The following is a 19,836-nucleotide window of genomic DNA, read 5'->3' on the forward strand; positions in this document are numbered from 1 at the left end:
CTAGTCCTCCTCCCCCTCCCCCACCTGTTCTAGTCCTCCCCCCCCCCGCTCTAGTCCTCCTCCCCCTCTGTCACCTGCTCTGGTCCTCGTCCCCCCTGTTCTGGTCCCCCTCCCCCACCTAGGCTGACCCTTCTCGCCGGCGCCCCTCCCCAGCTCTCCCGGCCTCCAGTCCCCCCCGGGACTCGCGTGCACTTGTGCCTTGGCTCCGGAGTAGTGTCCAGTCCCCCCCCCCCATTATTGTAAGGACAAAGAGTGTGAGGGCCGCCTCGGGGCCGCGCATTTGGAGGCGCCTTATCTGATCTTCGCGCCCGGCAGGACGGTCATTGTTCTCTCCCTGGAGGAAACGGAGGCAGCGGGGCGGCCAACCGGGGGCTCATTCAGGTGTGAAGCGCACGGGACGCCCAGAACCCCGCGGGGGGGGGCTCACGCCGACAGGCACGCCCTTTTACAGGCCGGGACACCGAGGCGCGGGGAGCCGGGTGCCCTCCCCAGGCCCGCGCTGGCAAACGTCCGGCGGAGCCCGCAGCCGGGGTTCGCGGGCCGAGCCGCGGGGCCAGCCCCGAGTGCGGATCCGGACGCCTCCCGGACGGCCGAGCGCGGCCGGCGCCGCTGCCTCCGTTTCCTCCAGTCAGAGAGGGCCGCCGAGGGCCTGCGGCCAGTCCGGCGGCTCCGGCGTGCGCTGACCCCCCCTCTCCCTGCCCGGCCCGGCTGCACCCGCCTCCCCGACGGGCCCGGGGGAGGCGGGGCGGGGGGGGGGGGAGGGTCCTTCAGGGCCCTGGGCAGCGGCTGAGAGAGACAGCTCTCACGTGGGGACCTCAGGCCCCGCCCATTGCCCAGGGTCTTTTTGGCAGCTCCCAGAGGGGGTGGGGGTCCCCCCCCCCCAGCAGCCCATCCCGCTCCGGGGCAGCCCACAGCTGCTCTCTGCCCGGGGGGGCGGGACGGGGGGACAGAAGCCACCTGCCCCCGGGGAGCTGACGCCCTGCCCCCTCCGAGGCCCCTCTGCCCGCGGACCCAGGTGTTCCCCACGCCCTCGAGGGAAGGATGACCGAAGAGGCCACCTCCGAGCTCGGCCTTGCTCTCGGTGCGTCCCGCCCCGGGATAGCCAGGATGGGGGGCAGCGCCTCCGGGGGGATCCCTCCCTCCCCCCCTTCTTGCAGCGCAGACCTCACCGGGCCCGGAGCCCCGAGAGGAGCCGCGGCCCCGGCGCCCCCTCCCTCCCCCCTCCTCCCCACCTCCCGTCACCCGGTGCCCCCGACTTGGGGGCTGGGGCCCGGGGCGGGGCTTGGGGCCCGGGCTCCTCGCTTCGGACTTTGGGAGGGGAGGGGCCGGGGAGGCGGGGCGGCGCTCCGAGTTGGGCCGGGCCTGGGGCCAGGCTTTTAAGAGCTCTGGCTCTGGCCGGGAGAGGCTCCGGGGTCTTCTGCTTTCTCCTCTCCTTCGCTGTCCGTCCGCCCATTGCTGAGGGCGGCACACTGAGGCGAGCCCGCCATGCAGCTTTGGTGGTTCGCGCTCCTAGCGAGCGGCCTTCTCTGGCTCCCCGCAGGTACTGGGGGCGCGTCCGCTGCCGAGTAACCTTCCGGCCGCTGTCGGGGGGCCAGGAGGGTTCGGGGGAGCAGCCTGGGCACGTGGGTCCTCGGCGGGAGAAAGAAGCGGCGTCTGGCTTCGAGTCCCCCCGTGCGTTGCGGGGCCGCGCTCCCAGCTCCCCGCGGCTCCCTTCCCCCCCCCCCTCCCCAGGGACCGGACGAGCTTTCGTTCTGGACGTTCGCCAGGTTTCCGAGGCTTCCAGCAGGCGGACCCGGCCGAGGCCCTTCCCGGGAGGGGGGGAGGGAGCTGGCACTGCGCGGCCGCTGCCTGACTCGGGGTGGGAAGGGGGCGCCCCGGAGGGAATGGCTGCCGAGCCCCGCGCCCTCGGGACGTGCCCCTGGCCGGGGCGGTGGGCTTCGGGGGGGGCTGCCAACGGGCTGGGCTGCTTGCCACGCCCTCCGGCCCCGCTCCGCCCGGGCCGAACCCCCCCATCCCCGATCCTCCGCAGACCTGTTTTCTGCTCCATCCCCGCCACCCCAAGGCCCGAACTAGGGGGAGGCGCCCGGAGCTCCGGCAGAGTCCCGAGGCAGCAGCAAAGGCGCTCCCGGGCGGCCCCAGGGCCCGGGCCCGCGCAGGGTTGGGGAGGGGGGCAGTGAGTGTCCCTGGGGCCCGGAGCTGGGTCCGAACACAGGCTCTGGAGGCGAGTGACCCCGAGGCGGCTCCTCGGGGAGGGAGGGGCGCGGGCCGAGGGCCCACCCTGCAGGGGAGCCTCGGGCAGGCCGGGAGCCTGCGTCCTCCGGGGCTTGTTTAGGGGTAAATCGGGGCCGGGCCGTGACTGCCTCGGCAGCTCCGCAGCTCGCTGGGCCCGCAGCTTGTCAGAGGGCCGCTCACTGGGCTTTACTGCCTGGAGGGCCTGGGCGGGTTGGCCCCCCTCTCTCCCCCCTCCCCCACTGGCCCATGGGCCCCCGGGTATGGAGGCCGGGCCGGGCTGAGCTCCTCGGGGTCTCTCTCTCCGCAGAGTCCCAAGACTCGTGTGCCGGGCACTGTGGGGCTTTCAGAAAAAACTGCTCTTGTCACGTGACCTGCTGGTCCCTGAGCACCTGCTGTCCCGACTACAAGCAGTTCTGTCTGGGGATCGAGCCCTACTCGGGCTCGGTGATGGGCGGCCAAGACTTCGTGCTGCTGGGGCAGCCCCAGGTCCCCCAGGCCTCCTCCGTGGTCTGCAGGTGAGCGCTCCCGGAGGGCAGAGGGCAAGGCCACCCAGGGCGGGTGCGCAGCCCGGGCCTCGGGGGCAAAACACAGGTCCGGGGGGTCACCTTGTGCAGACAGAGAGAAGCTGGGAGCCACAGCAGGCCATGGGGGGAGGGCGGGGGGAGGCCCTTCTTGCGGCCCTCCCTCTTTGCCCAAGAGGACCCAGAGCCCTTAATGAGGCTGGGCCAATGAGAGCTCACGTGGGAGGGAGGAGGGGCCTTCCAGCCAGACCAGGGGCAGGTAGGGCCAAGGCTAATGCCAAGAGGTCAAGTCCCTACTGAGCACCAGCCCCAGCTGGGCCCAAGCCGGAAGGGCTCCGGGCAGGGAGGCCCCGGGCAGGCTCGGGCTTTTTCCTGGGCCACCTTCTTTCTGAGTTCTCCCTCCTTGGGCGCCAGGTTCCGAGAAACGATCCAAACACAAGGCTACGTGGATGACAAGGGCAGGATCCACTGTGTGTCGCCCCTCCTGTACGAAAGCGGGCGGATTCCCTTCAGGGTGTCCCTGGATGGCGGCCAAACGTTCCCCAGCTCCGGGACCTGGCTGGCAGGTGAGGGTCCGGTCCCCCTTCCCTACCATGGAGCTCCCAAGTACCTTCCCATGGCGCTTCCCCTCCCCACCTCCCTTGGAGAGCCTGCTGGCATCTTGGGAGGCAGGGAGGATGGCTGGCTACGCAGGCTGTCCATCTCACGGAGCGGCACACTGAGGCCCAGGGATGAGTCGGGGATCCCCAATTCCCAGGGTGAGCTCTGCCCGCTTCACTGAGTCCGGCCAAAGGACATGCCTCCCTTGCTCCGGGGCCCTGAGCTGCTATCCCCGTGCTGGCACCATCTTGGATCCCCAAGGAGTCTCCTCGGAGAGGCCCGGGGACCTGGCTGCCGACACAGCTCAGTAAGGGGGGTCCCACCTGGGCTGGAGGCCCCCAAGACCGGCCCAGCTTGCTCGCCGGTTCTCTTGGACCCAGCCCCCTTCTCTTAAACCTCTTCCTCACTTTCTCCTGCATCATCAGTCTTCCCATAATGGAGCCAGAGCTGGGGGGAACCCAGAGGGCAGAGAAGAGGGTCTGACTCGACTTCCGCTCTTCTTTGCAAGCGTTTGGCCCTACCTCAGTTTCCTTGTTGTAAAATGGGATCATAGGCTGGATGAGCTCAAATCCTTTTCTGATCCAAGTCTTTGATTCTCTTCACTTGCTGGACTTTTGCTTCTCGGGCCTTGGTTTCCCCAAAAGAAGCGCAGATCCTTCCTCTAGCTTTCTTATTTGGCCAGAGGAGGTGGCCTTTGGTTGAAAGCAAACGTCCTTCTCCCAACAACCCTTTCACCTCCTGGTTCCCCATTCTTTCCCATGTGGTAGGTGGAAAAGCCTTAGGTAAGACCCACCAGAGACCCCAGATCTCTTTTCTGACTTCAGCAGATCCACTGAGTTAAATGAGTGTCTCTCATTAGGGACACAAGTGTCCAGGGTCATCCTCTGCACAGGGGGACGGGGGGAGGGGGCTTGTGGCCCAGTACTGGGGACACACAGGCGAGGACATTCCTTGGGCCGCCTGCCCTGCCTTTGGCAGAGGGCACCTGGGACGCCGAGTCGGCTCCTCCGCGCCCACGGGCCCAAGGGACCCTTTTCTCTAGCTCGGTCCCTCGCTCACGGGCTGCCCGCCTTCTTCCAGTCCATCACAGCAAAGTGTCCGATTCCAGCAAGAGTGAGCTGGTCAACGACACCAAGTGGCAGTACTACGGGACCCCGGGGGTCACCGGGAACCTCACCCTCTCCTGGAACGGCTCCCTGCTGCCCGAGCCCACCGTCAATATCGAGCTGTGGGGCTACCAAGAGACGGGTAATGACGAGGGCAGGAGAGTGGGCCCCACGCTCGGCTGGACGTGGGGGAGCAGGATGAGAGCTGGGAAGGGCCCCAGAGGTCGTCGAGGCCGATGGGCCCATTTTCCCGGGGGGACTGAGGCGAGTTTCGTCAGAATGGCCTTTGAGGTTTGGGGGGTAGGAAGCGATGGGGAGCCAGGCGTGGGGTGACATAACTTGCGTCCCCTTGCAGGCAAGCCCTACTCTGGTGACTGGAAGGCCCAGTGGTCGTACCTCTACACCCTGGCCAGGAACTTCCCCAACAGTCACAAGTTCACCTTCACCCCGGTGCCGGCCAAACCCCAGTACCAGGCTTGGGAAGTGGGCGCCCTGCGCATCTCCGGGAGCAAGCACCAGGACGGAGAGAGGTGGGGGCGGGGGCGGCCAGGGGTGGGGGCTCTGGGATTCCCAGTGGGGGAAGGACACAGCGGGAGGAGGGGCTCGGAGGGGGACCGAGGAAGGGCACCTGGCCGGGCTCGGGCTCCAGACTAGAAAGGGAGGGAAGAGAAGGAGCCGGGTTGGGCCAGGTCCGGGGGAAGGAAGTCTGGGCAGGCCAGTGGGAAGGGGCCCTGGGACCACGGGGGCTGGGGAGGCTCTGGACGTGGTCTCCTCCGTGGCCAGACTTGGTGGGGAACGGGAAGAGAGGTGGCAAGGCCAGAAGGCCGGGATGGGGGTAGGGCAGAGAACCCTAACCCTGAGGGCAGGGGCTGTCGGGGGGCCCAGCGTCTGGGGGGGGCAGGCAAGGGAATCTTCCTCGGGCCTGGGGAGCTGGTGGCCCTGAACGCCACTCCCTGGAGCAGTCTCGGGAGGAAGCTGGGGGGGAAACTGTGGAGAGGCTCCCCTGGAGAGCTGGGTGAGGGGATGGGGGGGGGGGGGCTCGGTTGGCCCCAGAGACTGGGTGCTCCCAGATGGATGTGGGAGGGGGGCTGTTACGAGGCCTAATAGGAGGGACAGATGCACTGGGGGGCCCATTGGGGACTGTGGATGAACCCTCTAGGGGAAGGTCCTCTCCTGGGCAGCCTGTTGTGCCCCCGCCCTCCCCCCGTACAGTTCCCCCTCCTCTGTCCCATGCCCATGATGCCGTCCCTTTCCCCACTGAAGGGCGGGGCCCTCTCTGTCCTATCCCCAGAGCCCCCTGGGGCCCAGCTGGCAGCCGAGGCTCTGGGGCCCGGGCAAGGCCCATGGGCGGGAGGCGGGGTCCAGGCTCACAGCCCTCGGCCGCCTCTCCCCAGGGACGTCCCTGCCGTCTGGAGCAGCGATCACGCCCTGGCCTGGCATCTGGGCGAGGACTTCCGCCGGGACTCTGCCTCCTGGGCCACCGCCAAGTGCCACAGCTGGGTCCAGCTGGAGAAAACGCTGCCCAATTTCCTGGAGGAGATCGAGGATTGCCCCTGTACCCTGGCCCAGGCTCGGGCCGATACCGGCCGCTTCTTTGTGAGTGCTGGAGGGAGGAGGGAGGAGGGAGGAGGGAGGAGGGAGGAGACCCCAGATCTCAGCTCCTGAAGTGGGGCGGCAGCTCGCTGACGTCCGGCTCTCCCCAGACCGATTATGGCTGTGACATCGAGAGGGGCAGCGTGTGCACGTACCACCCCGAGGCCGTGCACTGTGTGCGCAGCATCCAGGGGAGGTAAGGGGATGGCCCCGGGCCCTGGGAGATTCAGGGAGAGCCCAAGCCCCAAAGGGAGGGTAATGGGGAGGTGGGAGGTGGGGGGCCGGGCTCCCAAGCGTTCCCCGCAAAGCCAGCCCTGCTCCGGAGCCCACCCGGGGACCTCCCTGGGGCTCGGCTCGGCTTTGCCTGGGGCTCGCCCCTTGGCCGTCTGGTCTGCCCCGGGCTGCTGATTTTCGGGCCGGGCTGACGGGCGCTCTCGTCCCCCCCCCCCCCCCAGCCCTCGGTACGCGGCGGGCCAGCAATGCTGCTACACGGCAGCGGGCACCCAGGTGCTGACCAAGGACTCGTCGAGCGGGAGCACCCCAGACCGCGGGCACGACTGGGGCTCCTACCCCTACGGGGCCCCCCCTCGTGTCCCCGGCCTCTCCCACTGGCTGTACGACGTCATCACCTTCTACTACTGCTGCCTCTGGTCCAACAACTGCCACTTGTACCTGGATTTGCGGCCCTCGAGCGACTGCCAGACGTACCGCCCCCCCCACTTGGGTGAGGGAGCGCCACAGACCCCGCCCTCGGGGTGGTTAAGGCTCCGTTGTCGGGGAAATGGAGTGGGGAGCTGGGCCCTGGCTGGGCGCCGGTGGGCCGGCATCCAGGGGACCCGCCGGCGTCCCGGCGAGGGCTCTGCCTGGGGTCCCTGGCCCACGGCCCCTCGGTCGGGAGGGGGGGGGCAGGGCATCTGCGGCCCCCATCCCTGACCGGGCTCTTCTGGGTCCCAGCCTCAGCCTTCGGGGACCCTCACTTCCTGACGTTTGACGGCGTCCGCTTTACGTTCAACGGCCGGGGAGAGTATGTGATGGTGCAGTCCGAGCTCACAGACCTGATGGTGCAGGCCAGGACCCAGTCGCCCTCCACGGCCAGCGGTGAGTGGGCTCCCGAGTGCCTGCTGGTGGGCTCCCTCTCCTCGGGCCCTGGGCATTTTCCCCCCAGGCATCTCCTTGCTGCCCAGCTGGCAGGCGGCAGCTCCTCCTGTCCCCAGAATTCCAGGCCCTCTTGGATGAGACACCTGGGGGAGGCCGGGAGCCAGGACGGAGGGGCGGAGCTCCCAAGGGGACAGGCAGGGTGGGGAGCATGGGACCCCTTTGGGCCACATTGGAGAGCTCGAGGGCAGTCACAGGGAAGAAGTGTCCGCCATAAAGGCTGGACAGTCAGGCCTGGGCCTCCAAGGCCACCCGGGAAGGGCCGAGGGCTGAGCAACCTCCTGGGTCTTCTCGCTCCAGGGGCACAGGCGTTGGCGACAGCCATCTTGGCGGTGGCGGTCAAGGAGAACGTCTCTGATGTGGTCGAGGTCCGGCTCGGGGGGCCGAGTGGAAAGACCCTCGAGGTCCTGCTGAACCAGGAGCTCCTGAACTTCACTGAGCAGAGCTGGTTAGACCTAAAAGGTGAGGCTCCTAACAGGAGGGGCCCTGGGAGGGGATCGGGAGTTCGCCGGGGCTGTGGGCACTCAGCCCGGGAAGTGATGGGATCGACATTTGGGTGACAGATGGCAAGGCAGCCCAAGCCCAGGGAGAGCTGGTCTTGTCGAGGCTCCTAACTGCCGGCCGACCGGCCCATGCGACTGCCCCTGAGCACTGACAGGTCTGGCGTCTGTGTCCCCGGGCCTTCCTCCCCCAGCCCCTGGTCTTCCAATCCAGCCAGTATTCCTCCTCCCCAGCTCCCGGGGACCTGATGTGAACCTCGCAGGGGAATTCTCTGGCCCCCTAGGTTACTCCCAGGGCTTTTATCAGTCACAAAGGCCCAGGGAGACTCGCTTACTGGCTGCCCTGTTCTCACTAGTCCTCGCTCCAATCCTCTCTGGGTCTAAGGGATCCCTTGTCATGAGGACTGTGCCCCCCCCCCCCCCTCCCCGCTGATCACCTGGTCATGAGTCCCCTCCACGTCCCCTGAGTCCCCTGGCACTCACAACAATGAGACGTCACAAACGCAGTCACGTGCTTTGCCAAAGAAACGACCCCATTATGGGCGCCCGCATAGGACAGAAGGCGTGACCGGTCCGATAGGACCGCGAGCCCCCTGGCAGCCGGGCCCTCGTGCTCTCGGGGTCTGGGGGAGAGCAGGCAGGCAGGCAGGCAGAGAGAAGGAGGCAGACAGGTGAGGGAGACCTGCGGGCTCTGGAACAGCCTCGAGCATTGCCCAGAAAAGCTCCTCGGCAAATGCGGCTTTGGGACAAACCAAGGGTTAGGCTTGGGGTTAGGATTGACAAATTTGCGTTTGCGGCCTCTGGCTCCGCCAGACTCGTCCCTTCTCCACAGCGGTCACTCTAGACTTGGCTCTGACAGTTCTGGGCTTTTCCCTTTCACTTCCCTCTTCTCTTTCTGGGTCCGTTTTCTGGGGCCGACCCCTCCATGGCAGATCTTCCGACACCGGGATGGCCAGCCTGTCCTCCCTGAGCCTTCTCATCTCCAGGCTGGACACCCCCAGTTTCTTAGCTGGTGGCCTTTTGGCCACTGGCTGCCTGCTCCGGACGCTGGGATGGACGCCCCTACAAAGGCGGCGACAGGGCTGCTTGCTCCTTGGAGCTAATGGGCCACAGGAGCCCTCAACTCTTTTCTCAGAAAAGTCCCCTTTCTTCTGCTTCTTTAGGTGCCAGTCGGGTGGCACCTTGGGCACTAATTCCAAGAGGAAGGGGCTCGGGGAGGTTTGGTCCTTGGCTACGTCAGGAGGCCTGACCAGGTGCAGCACCTGCGCTCAGTGCCCTTGGGAGGGGCATGGGGGAGATGGGGGGGGTGGAGGGCTGGTTCCCCCTCCCAGGGTGCCCGGTGTGAGTGCCTGTCTCTCCTAGGCACGTACTTGTCGGTGGCCGGGAACCGGAACGTGTCGGTGATGCTGGGCTCCGGGGCTGGAGTGGAAATCCAGGCGCACGAACACTTCCTGAGCCTGAGCGTCCTTCTTCCCAAGAAGTTCCTCAACCACACCCGGGGCCTCCTGGGGACCCTGAACAACAACTCAAGCGATGACTTCATGCTGAGGAACGGGACAGTTCTGTCCCCCAGCATCACCCCCCAGGAGCTGCTCGAGTTTGGCGCTGACTGTGAGTAAGACCCATGGGATCTTCCGGCCTTCTCTTCTCCAGGCCCAGCGCCCCAAGTCTCGGCCCAGAAGAAGCTTCTTGGTGCCTGCTCTGGGCTTGGGAACAGTAGAGAGGTGGGCAGGGGCAGCTCGCCCTCGGCCCAGACAGCACTTCCACACCAGCTTACGGCCGGGGGTGGCGGGAGCTCAAAGGCAGTGCCCCCCTTGAGCCATGGTGTGGTCTGTGCCCCCCAAGCCCTGATGGGATCAGTGCCTGCCTTGAGCCACAGCAAGATTGGTGCCCCCCCCCCCCCCGAGCCCAGGCAGGGTTGGTGCCCAGCAGGCCGAGAAGGCTTGGGGCAGGGGCTGGCCTGGGGCCACATCCCGAGGAGGCCTCCCTGCCCAGTGGGCAGATCCTCCCTCCTCGCTCCCTTGGGCTGGAGGGTGAAGCAGCAGGAGCCCGAGCTGGCAGATCAGCGAGCCCTTGGGGCTGACCCCAACTGTGACCCACGAGGCAGTTCAGCCCCTCCTGGCCAGGAGGGTGGGAGAATTGGGGGAGGGGAAGCACGGGCTGAGACCGCCCAAGAGGGCACTTCCCCTGAAGGAGTCAGGAGTGTCCCACAAGGTGGCTCTTCGGTCCTGGTGACCTGGGACCCCCCCACTGGTCCCTGCTTGGGGTTACCCCGCCTTTTCTGGAGAGAAGGGTTCCCCCAGACTCGTCTCCCACCCCCTCGTCCTTTGAGATCCACCGCGAGCCCCCAGACCGCACCTGGATCGGGTGCAGGGCCGCAGTCTGCTGACCCTCGGCCTTCCTCCCGCCTGTCTCTGACCCAGCCAAGGGGGCACCGAGGCTGCCAAAAGAGGAGTCCTCTCCACCCCACCTTCCTTTTACTGGAAGTCTCGGTTAAGATGTGCTGACTGTACAGCAGCCAGAGCGCTGGTCCTGGAGTTTGGGGAGGCCCGGGGTTCACATGCAGCCGTGTGACTTGGTCGCTTCACCCTGCTTGCCTCAGTTTCCTCATCTGCAAAATGAGCTGGAGCAGGAAGTGGCCACCCCCTCCAGGATCTCTGCCCAAAAAAATCCCCAAATGGGGTCACACAGAGTAGGATATGACTGTACCAGGTACATGCCAGACTTGCCCAGGTGCCCACCCTGGCTTGCAGAAGTCCCTACATCTGCCAGTGTCCCCAGTGGGCATCGGCTGCCAGTGCTGGGGGCTGGGGGCTCTCCAGGAAGAAGGGCCAATGGGATGACCCCGGTTCTGACGGCCCTTGGGCCGTGTGTGTCTCCTCAGGGGCCATTTTGAACGAGTCCTCCCTGTTCACTTATGATTCCTCCTTTCTGATGAACAACTACCTGCAGAAGCCCAAGCACGACCCCGACTTCCTGCCCGCGTTCTCCCCGGGGCCCCTGACCCCCGAGGTGTCCTCCCTGTGTAGGGGGGACCTCCTCTGCCAGTTCGACGCCCTCGTCACCGGCAGGCTGGACATTGGCAACGCCACGAGGGTGGCCCACGAGCAGCACCAGCGGCTGCAGCGGGATCTAAAGCCGGGTGAGAGGGCCCCCAGAGAAGGGGCTTCCGGGGCTGCGGGCACCGAGACAGGCTGTGCCAGAGAAGGGGCTTGCGGGCACGGGGCTCCCTGACCTTGGGTCAGGGACTGCGCCTTCTGCCTTCTGACCCCGAACCTGGGCCTCTCCTCAGAGGTGTCCTGCGGCTGGCTGGCTCCCCCCGAGCACGGGAAGAAGACTGGGACCCGCTACCTGGTGGGCTCCTCCGTGGAGTTCAGCTGCGAGCCCGGCTACTCGCTGAGCGGCTCCAAGCAGCGGACCTGCCAGCCCGACGGCAGGTGGTCGGGGGAGGTGCCGAACTGCGAGCCAGGTAAGGGCCCGAGCCCGGGCTGGGGACCTCACGGCCTGCGGGAAGGGTTCGGCCGGCGCTTCCTTCCGGCCAGTAATCCCCTGCTGAGCCCCAGGGACCACGGCTGGGTGGGAGTCCCAGAAAGGCCGCCGGGAGGGGGGGGCCCAGGCTGGGCTGGGCCTTCCCTTCATACCCTTGGGTCTTTTTAAAGCCTCAAACTCCTCGAATAAGACTGTGCTGCTGGGAGTCATCCTGGGAGTGCTGTGTGTGGTTGTTCTGGCTGTCCTGGGCTACGTGCTCCTGAGGAGGAGGAAGAAGAGGACGGTTATGTAAAGCAACCTGCAGCTGTGGATCACACTCCCCATCTGAGCACCTGTGCCCCCAGGGTGCCCATCCCCCCACCTCAGGGCTTACCTCCTACCTGGGCATCCATCCCCAACCTGAGCCACCTCCCCCACCCCGGGCGTCCTCCCCCAGCCTTGTCTGTTGCTAGCCTGACATCCGCCCATGTCCAGGATGGGAGTTTTCCCCCCTCCCCCGCCCCCCCCTTGGAAGGAGCTGGCCTCTTTCTGGAAAGAAGACCCTGCCCCTCCCCCGCCGGCTTCTGCTTGCCAAGGCGGAGCCAGGCCTTGGTTCCTCGACGTTAAATAAAGCCTAAATAAAGCCGGTGCGTGGTGTGTGGAGGCTCTTTCCAAACCCAGTGCGTGGAGCCGGGCAGGGAGGGGGCAGCACCGCGGACAGTGACCGGCACAGGAGGAGGCCGGGGCACTAGGGGGCGCTGCAGGGGACGGAGGGCCCGGGGTCCGCACACTGGCCGTATCTGAGACGGACGCGGGCATTTCCTCCCCATGGAAGTGGGTCCTGCCTCGGGGAGGCCGAGGGCTGTGCCGGGGGGGTGGGGTGCTGCGCTGAGCCAGGTGTCTGATGCGGGTTTCTGACACCAGGGAAGAGTCCCTGGAGACGGGACGCAAGACCTCCGGGCTCTGCCAGGAAAAGCAGCCAAGAACTGGGGCAGCCGGAGCCCAGGACTCCCCTGGGGAGAAATGGGGGCAGCTCCAAATAGCCCCAGGAAGGGGGGGGGAAGAGGCCACTGGGGCCGCATCTGGGGAGGGAAAGGTCCGATTTCAGATCCTGTTCAGCATCACGGGGGAACCGGAGCTCTGGTCAAAACGCAGGCTGGAAAGTTTCTCAATAAAATTGTATTTTTCCAATTATGTGAGAAGGTAGTTTCCAAGGGTCATTTTTGGTAATCTTTGTCCCCCCTCCCCGTGCACAGGGTGCTGGCCCACAGTCGGGAAGGCTCATGTTCCTGAGTTCAAATCTGGCCTCACTCAGTATCTGGGTGATCCTGGGCAGGTCACTTAGGCCCGTCTACCTCAGTTTTCTCATCTGTGAAATGAGTTCTAGAAGAAAATGGCAAACCCTCGAGTGGTCAGGAAAACTGCAAAAGTGATCACAAGAAACAGGTGTGACTGATCGCCACAGACCCACACTGGGAGGCTCTACTGTTGAGTTACTGGGACAAGGAAAGGGGGATTTTAAGAGACTTGAAGAAAGCCAGAAGGCAGAGCATTCCAGGTGTCCAGGACCTAGAGAAAAAGTGCTGGGGGCAGGTCGTTCCCCAGAGCCTCCCCAGCTGAGGATCGTAACATCTACAGGGGTTGGGGCTGGGAGTGGGATAAGTTGGAGGTCTAGGAGGAGAAGGAGAAAGGTCAGAGCAGCAAAGGCCTCTCCTTGTTCCATCCTCTCCCACAAATATTCCATCCTGGGTTGGGCCTCCATTGTCAGGTGGCTCCTGTGTATTCCAACAAAGCTGCCCAGTACTTAAGCACAACACCCAGCACACAGTAGGTGCCAAATCAGTGCTTATTGACTGACTGCAACAGCCAGGAAGCCAGTGCTGTGGCTCACACTATGTCGGTCCACAAAGGGGAACAGTCTCAGACTGTTCTGAGGAACAGGGGTGTGCGTGTGTGTGTGTGTGGGGGGGTCTGAACCCAAATAACACTGCCCAACCTTACTAAGCATGTCCCTCCTGGTCCAGCTGTTTGAGAAGAAGAGGCCGGCCCAGGGCCTTCCTAGGGGTGATGATAACAGTAACAATAGGGATAGGACCCCTCGCTCTCATGGCAGGACCATGGCCAGCGCTGCATTTGCGGGAACAAGGCCCCAGCTTTGCCCGACTCCCCACCGCAGTTTGGTTGTTACACTTGGTTCTGAGGGATGTGTTGGTGCGGAGCCAGGGCTGTTGCCAGGCAGACGGGCCTGTGCCTCACAGTGAGGGAGCTGAGGCCGGGCCTTGGGAGCCTAGGGCCTGGCTTGGGAGACAGGGTCCTGGCCCTTCAGAGCTGGCTGGGACTGGCCCTGCCCAGGCTGGAACAGCTCACAAAGGCCCCTCTGTCTCTGCTCTGCTCCCACTACGACGTTGCCAGTCTGCCTCCCCCCCCCCCCCAATCTGGCCGTGCGGGGGGGGTCGGGAAGTCGGCCAGGCTTGCTGGGAGAACGCCAGGAGCGATGGGGGCTGTCAGGTTTCCACCTTCCCGCCTGGGTCCCCTCCTGCCCCACACAGACGGGACATTGCTCCCCAGCCCCTCACGCCCCACCGCGCACAACTCCCCAAGCCCTTTGTCTCATCGCCCCCAAGTTCCCAGCGGGACGCCGCTGGTCTCAGCGGCTCAGAAACTTCCACGCCGAAGACATGGGGTCTCTGTTGTGTGTGGGAGCAGGAAATGGAAGCACAATAGGCTAATTTAATGGGCGACTTGTTGAATTGGCCCAAGACCTAACAAGGGAAACAAACTGGTCGAAAATCCCCTTCCCGGAGCCCAAGGAACCATGGGCTTCCAGGAACAAAAAGCTGGGAAAATTCTGTACAAAAGTGACAACGTAGGCCCCCATTTGGGGGATGGAAGAACTGAGGCGCTCCCGAGATGGGGAGAGTGCTTGCCCACGGTCACCCAAAGTGTGAGTGGAAGGAGATGGGACTCCAGCTGGCTGCTCTGGCTCTCTTTTCCCTGGACTATTTTTCTGGGTCAGACTCTCTTACACCATCCCTGAAGCCAGGGGGCAGGTGCAGGAGACGGGGCTCCTTTCCCTGGGGCTCAGGACCACCCAGGCTTATATACCAGACGATACCAATGAGTCAGTGTGGGTCCCAGGTCAGAGGTCAATGTCGGGCCAGTCTGACCGCTCTTCCCACCCTCTCCCTTGGAGGGATAGAACCCCTCAATAGGTGATTAATTGCTATGCAAACTTTAGAATTCAATCTAGCACTTGAGCCTCAGTTTATCCATCTGAAGAATGGAATTATTGATAGCCAGGCCCTTTCGGACTACCGGAACCAGCAGCTTAGGGCGTGGCCACGGGGGACACTGAAGACCATCAAAGGTAAACAAAGATGGATGCAGAGCCCCTGTCGTTCTGCTGAGACGAATCCAAGGGGAACCACGCGGAGGCACAAGGGGCGCACCAGACAGGTGCCTTGGGAGAGGCAGGGAGGCTCTGTGTCTATAATCAGCCCAAGAAAGGTGGGGGCGAGAGGGGGCGTGGGGCGTGAAAAGGGGAGTCCAGAAACTCCGACCTTCTGGGAGTCTGTGGGGCTGGAACACGGAACACGGAGCTTGGCTTCATTAACGTGTTCATTTTGCCGACTTTATTTTTTGTCCTGGGGCTGGCCCTGAGTAGGGAGGGAGGGAAGGACGGACTCCGAAAGGAAAGCGTTGGGAATGCCAGATTAAAAATAAGGAAAAAGCAGAGCCAAGCGACCTCGGCGTCTCAGAGCTGGTGAAGCCCGGAAGCGGAGGAGGCTCCCAAACACTCTGCTCACCCCTGAGGCCAGGGGAGTGTGGAAGGGGGGCTGAGGGCCAAGCTAGGATCCAGCGGCTGCGCAGGGAATCGTGGGAGAGCAGCAACGGCCGGCCACCCTCGCATGCTCAAGGGTCGGCCCGGCTCCTTTGCCTTTAGTTTCCTGGCTCCTGGGGGGAGGAGGACACCCTGAAGCAGCAGGGTCTCCCAGGGTGTCCTCGTCCTTCTCAGCCTGCATCCCTCTCTTTGCCCCCTAGAAGCTTTTATTTGGAGGCAGGACTGCCTTGGGGGAGACGGCAGGGGGTGGGATGGGGTGAGAAGTGGTGATTACTATTAATTGGCTTGATTAAGCCCTTCCGGGTGCCCAGCATATCTCTGGTGCTGGGGATGCAAAGGCTCAAGGGAGATGGCCCTTGTCCTCAGGGAGCTTCCCCAGGGATACAATATGTGGCAGAAGATAGAAATCCCAAGTTGTACAAGGCTCCGTCAAGCAGAGAGCGCCCCAATGAGGCCACTGAGAAAGGCCTGGGAGGAGCTGGAAGGGCGGAAGGCTGGCCGTCGGCCTCGAAGCCCAGCTGCCCAGAAGTTCCACAAACAAGAGGGAGGATTTTGCACGGTGAACAACTGGTTGGCTGGTTTGCCTGGAATGGACCGTGCAGGGAGGAAGAGTGGGGAATCGGGCTGGAGAAGAGCAGGATCTGGGGCTACTCTAACTCTAAACTTGGGGCCCTCGTTGTGCTTCTTCATCTCTAGTACAACGATGAAGGCATAGAAATGGTCCGTGGGGACCTGGACCCGATCTGATAAGAAAGCAGTGAGAAGGGGCTGAGGCTGCCGGGGAATGCAAGTTTGCGGGCCCTGAGGAGGGCCGGGAGACGCTGCGGGTGAAAGTGGGGCTGAGGGTGACCCAGAGCTTACATCACCGACTAGTCTTGTGCTGCCCAGAAGTGTCTGGTGGGAATACAGATGCACTGCCTGGGACGGGGACAGACTCAGAGCGAAGCCGCCCGGCCAGGCTGGGCCTTGGCACAGACCGCAGGCCATGTGGTCTCCATTCTGGCAGGCTGGTCTGGCTCTGACCTTTCCATACAGAGCCCCTATTCACAGTGTGAGGGGGGGTGCTTTTGGGGGGGGAGTGCTCTGGGAGGGGAGGGTGCTGGCGGGAGCCACCCGCGAAACGGACTTCCTAGCAACAGGCAACAGGCAATCCTGCACAGCCTGGCGTCAGACCTGGCCATTCCCTGATTTCTGGGCCTGAATGTCTCTGCGGTGACTCAGTTTCTCTCCTCCTCTCGCATTTCTCCTGGCCTTATGAAACTCCAGTGGTCTTTCAGTCTTTGCAAGAAAGACCTGAAGAGGCAGCTCTAGAAAGAAGGAAGGAAGGAAAGAAAGGAGGAAGGGAAGGAAGAAAAAAGGAAGGGAGGGAGGAAGACAAGAAGGAAAGTGAATGAAGAGAGGGATAGAAGAAAGAAGGGTAGGGAGGAAAGAAAAGAGAGGGAGAAGAGAAAGAAGGAAGGAAGGAAGAAAATGAAAAAGAAAGAGAAGAAAGAAGGAAGGAGAGAAGGAAGAGGAAACATTTAAGCGCTAACTATGTGCCAGGCATTTTGCTGAGAGCTTTACCAAATGTCACCTCCTCAGGATCCCAGTTTTGAGCCTTGAGGTGACACAGAATCAGACTCCTCCTCCTTGGGTGCTCCTTTACCTCTGACAGGTCTTCTCCCAGTCTTCCAACCCTGCACCCCCTGTCTTCCGATCCCCTATTCTCGCCTACTCCCTGCTGGTTTTTGCCGCTTTGGCAATTCCCAGGAAACCTGGGAGGTTGGTATCTGAGTGGAGAAGGGGGAGCCTTCGAGGCACGGGGGATGAAAGCCAGGGAGAGCGGCCAGAGCTGAGAAATTGAGGGTCTATGGAACAGGCAGGAGGACAGGGTCACACGCCGGAGCTGTATGGACATTCAGGAAGACTCGCACCTCTGTGTGAGGCAGTTCCTCCACCTTGGGGTCAACCTGACGCTCACCTCCTACCTGCAGCTCCGAGGAGCTGGCGCGCCCACACTGGCCTCATGCCCACACTGGCCTCGCGCCCACACTGGCCACGCGCCACTAAGGGCAACTGATGGGCCTCAAATTCATTGGCAAGTCAGGGGGTGTCTGCCCCATCATGTGAAGACGACTTCTGCTGGAAAGGGCAGAAGAAAACAGCTGTTCCCGCGGCCATGGAGGCAGCTGAAGCGGGCCCCGTGGAACGCCCAGAGCTCGGTCGGACCTGGAAGACGCCACGGTCACCCGCTGTCCCGGCCCGCGTCTCACCCCTGGCCTTCCATCACTGGCTACGAGGTGAGACTGATGACTTTGGGCAGCTCTATTCACTCAAAATCAACTCCTGTCCAAGTCGAGACGCCACCCGAGACGCCCCTGGTCCCGCTCAGAAGTGAAGGACAAATGACAAGTAGCATGTCGGGAGCGAGCGGGAAGAATGGGAAGGGGAAGGGGCTGGGTTGTGAAGGGCTTTGAATGCCAAACAGCAGTTTCTATTTGCTCTAAGGGATGACAGGGATCCCCGAGAGGCGATTGTCGGGGAGGGGGTCAGTACTGTACTTTCGGAAAATCCCTTTGGGGTCTGAGGGAAGGGTGATCTGGAGTGGGGAGGGACCTGGGGCTGCCGGACCCCCAAGTTATGTCCATAGTCCAGGCGCCAGCTACAAGGAACGCACTGGGGAGGGGGCAGGGCAGAGGGCAGAAAGGGGCTTCAGAGGAGACGTAAGAAGAGATGCTCCAGACGCAACGGGCCGGCCTCCGCACCATGTTGGATATGGGGGGGGGGGGGAGGGGGCTGGGATGATCCTGTGTGGGGACCATGGAGGACTGGGAAGCATAAGGAAGACCGGAGATGGAGATGATTTAGGGCAGGATAATGAACCGGTCTGGACACGCTCAGTGCAAGATGTCATTGGGCCTGCAGTTTGAACTGTCCCAGATGCAGCTGGAGGTAGGAGCCTGAGGTCAGCGGGAGATCGGGATGGGAAAGATCGGCCTGAGACATCAGCAGAGACACGTTAACCTCATCCAGGGGATCTGGGAGATCGCCTTGCAGAGACCCAGCACCGAGCCCCGAGGAAGACCAGGCTTCCAGAGGGTGACCTCCCTTCCCCGTGAGCCCGTGGGGCGACTGTTTTGTGCCACCAGCCTTTTGTGATGCTCCCTGAGCAAATGCCCTTTCCCAGAAGCCCTTGAGCTCCCTGGCTGATCGTCAACGGGGAACACCCCGGCTGGGGCTCATGAACATACCACCAGAAAGCCCAGTGCCCGCGGGTTACCGCCAGGACCCCGGGATGTGTGCGCTGGCCGGGGGTGACTGGGCCTCTGGGAAAGCGGTGATGTCACACTTGGGAACCAAAATGGCCTCCGAGGTCCTGCTGATGCATCTCCATTGGTTCCCAGCCGTGCGTTTCCCTACCTGTCCCCTGGTGTTCTCCATTCACTACTGTAGGAACCGTTTCTCTTCCCGTTCTTAGATGGTTCTTGATGCATGTTGAATGAACGCAAGACCTGGGAGGGTCCCGGAGGAGACTGAGGCAATGCCTTCCCTGCAGCTCGAGGCTGTGGCTCACCTGTCAGCTGCCTGCCTTTGGACCTTCTGACCTCAAGCCTAAAGCTCCCTTTTTGCCACAGGTGGAGGCCCAGGTACCCCGTCCCAAGACACTCCTTTTTTTGGTTTTGCCAAACTCCCGATTCCTGGAGCCCACCCGAGGCAGGTGGCGGCCGCCTTGTGGTCCCGAAGCCACGGGCCGCCCCTGCCCTGGGAAGTCTGTGCCCTGCCTCCGGCTCCTCCAGGGGGACACTGCCGGCCCAGGGAGCCCCCGGAGCGGCAGCCTCTGGTTCAGCATGACCATGGGGAGGGGGCCCAAGAGCTGGCCCGGGTCCTGATCCCTCTGGTCCGTTTCCAGTCCCCCAGCGAGAGCCCGGGTAGTGGGGGTGGGGAGGTGCCGCCCCAGGCCGCCAGCTGCACTCCCTCCCCCCCACCCCCCCGAAGGCGGCCTCCCCCAGGGCAGAGAGCCCAGGATTTCGGGAGATGTGGCCTGTGCCCCAGGACAGGGGCAGGATGGGCTGAGCTCTCGGGTGCCCAGGGAGGAGGGGGAGCTTCAGGCTTGACACACACCTGGCCCGCTCTTACCACGGACTCCCGAGGCATGGGGGGGGGAGGGAGGGGGACCTGGGGGAAAGCAGGTTCATTCCCAGGAGGTTCTGGATGTAGACAGAGCTGAGGGATGAGGGGGAGGGGGGACTGACTGCCTAGAGATGGCACAAGGAAGCCCTCGGGCCGAATCCAGCAGCAGACCCCCACTAGCCATGTGATCCCTGTGCCTCAGTTTCCCATCTGTGAAATGGGGATGAGAATAGCACCTACCTCTCAGGATGGTCTTAGGGATCAAATGAGATGATGCTTATAAAGCATTTAGCAGGTGCCTGTCGCGGGGTAAGCAATACTTTCTCCTCCCCAGCTCAGCAGGCCCGGACCTCCCTGCGCCCCCAGGGAACAGGGGTGGGGCCATGGCAGAGGCCGGCAGGGGCAGGTGGGAGCTCTGGCTCCCTGCGGATTCAGACTCTCCCGGGCCTTTGCAGTCACTTGTGGCCGGGAGGAGGATCCGCGCCCTGCCCGTCTCTGGCATCTGGAATGGCTCCCCCACTTTTCTAGTCTTATCCATACCCACAGGCGCACACGCGCACACTCACACACGCACATTTGCACACGCACACACTCACACGCGCACCCCTGCCCCTGCATGCACTGCTCAATCCCATGGCCCGGGCTCTCCCCGCCAGGGGAGCCTCCCCCCTCCTCACAGCCTGGCTCCCGGGTTCCTTTCAGTCCCATCT

The 19,836-nt window shown here is 63.6% G+C and overlaps 1 protein-coding gene across 1 annotated transcript; it reads left to right on the top strand.

Annotated features, from left to right (window-relative positions):
- Positions 1-1,363: 1,363 nt before the first annotated feature.
- SUSD2 (sushi domain containing 2) lies at positions 1,364-11,823 on the top strand. The gene is made up of 14 exons (XM_031949105.1): positions 1,364-1,540; positions 2,540-2,747; positions 3,168-3,319; positions 4,434-4,601; positions 4,815-4,989; positions 5,854-6,055; positions 6,163-6,248; positions 6,508-6,776; positions 7,007-7,150; positions 7,508-7,669; positions 9,070-9,318; positions 10,592-10,849; positions 11,000-11,176; positions 11,367-11,823. The coding sequence occupies exons 1-14, from the start codon at positions 1,486-1,488 to the stop codon at positions 11,486-11,488; spliced, it is 2,427 nt and encodes an 808-aa protein (XP_031804965.1). The 5' UTR covers positions 1,364-1,485; the 3' UTR covers positions 11,489-11,823.
- Positions 11,824-19,836: the final 8,013 nt, after the last annotated feature.

This window comes from Sarcophilus harrisii, chromosome 1, assembly GCF_902635505.1.
Source record: "Sarcophilus harrisii chromosome 1, mSarHar1.11, whole genome shotgun sequence".
NCBI lineage: Eukaryota > Metazoa > Chordata > Mammalia > Dasyuromorphia > Dasyuridae > Sarcophilus > Sarcophilus harrisii.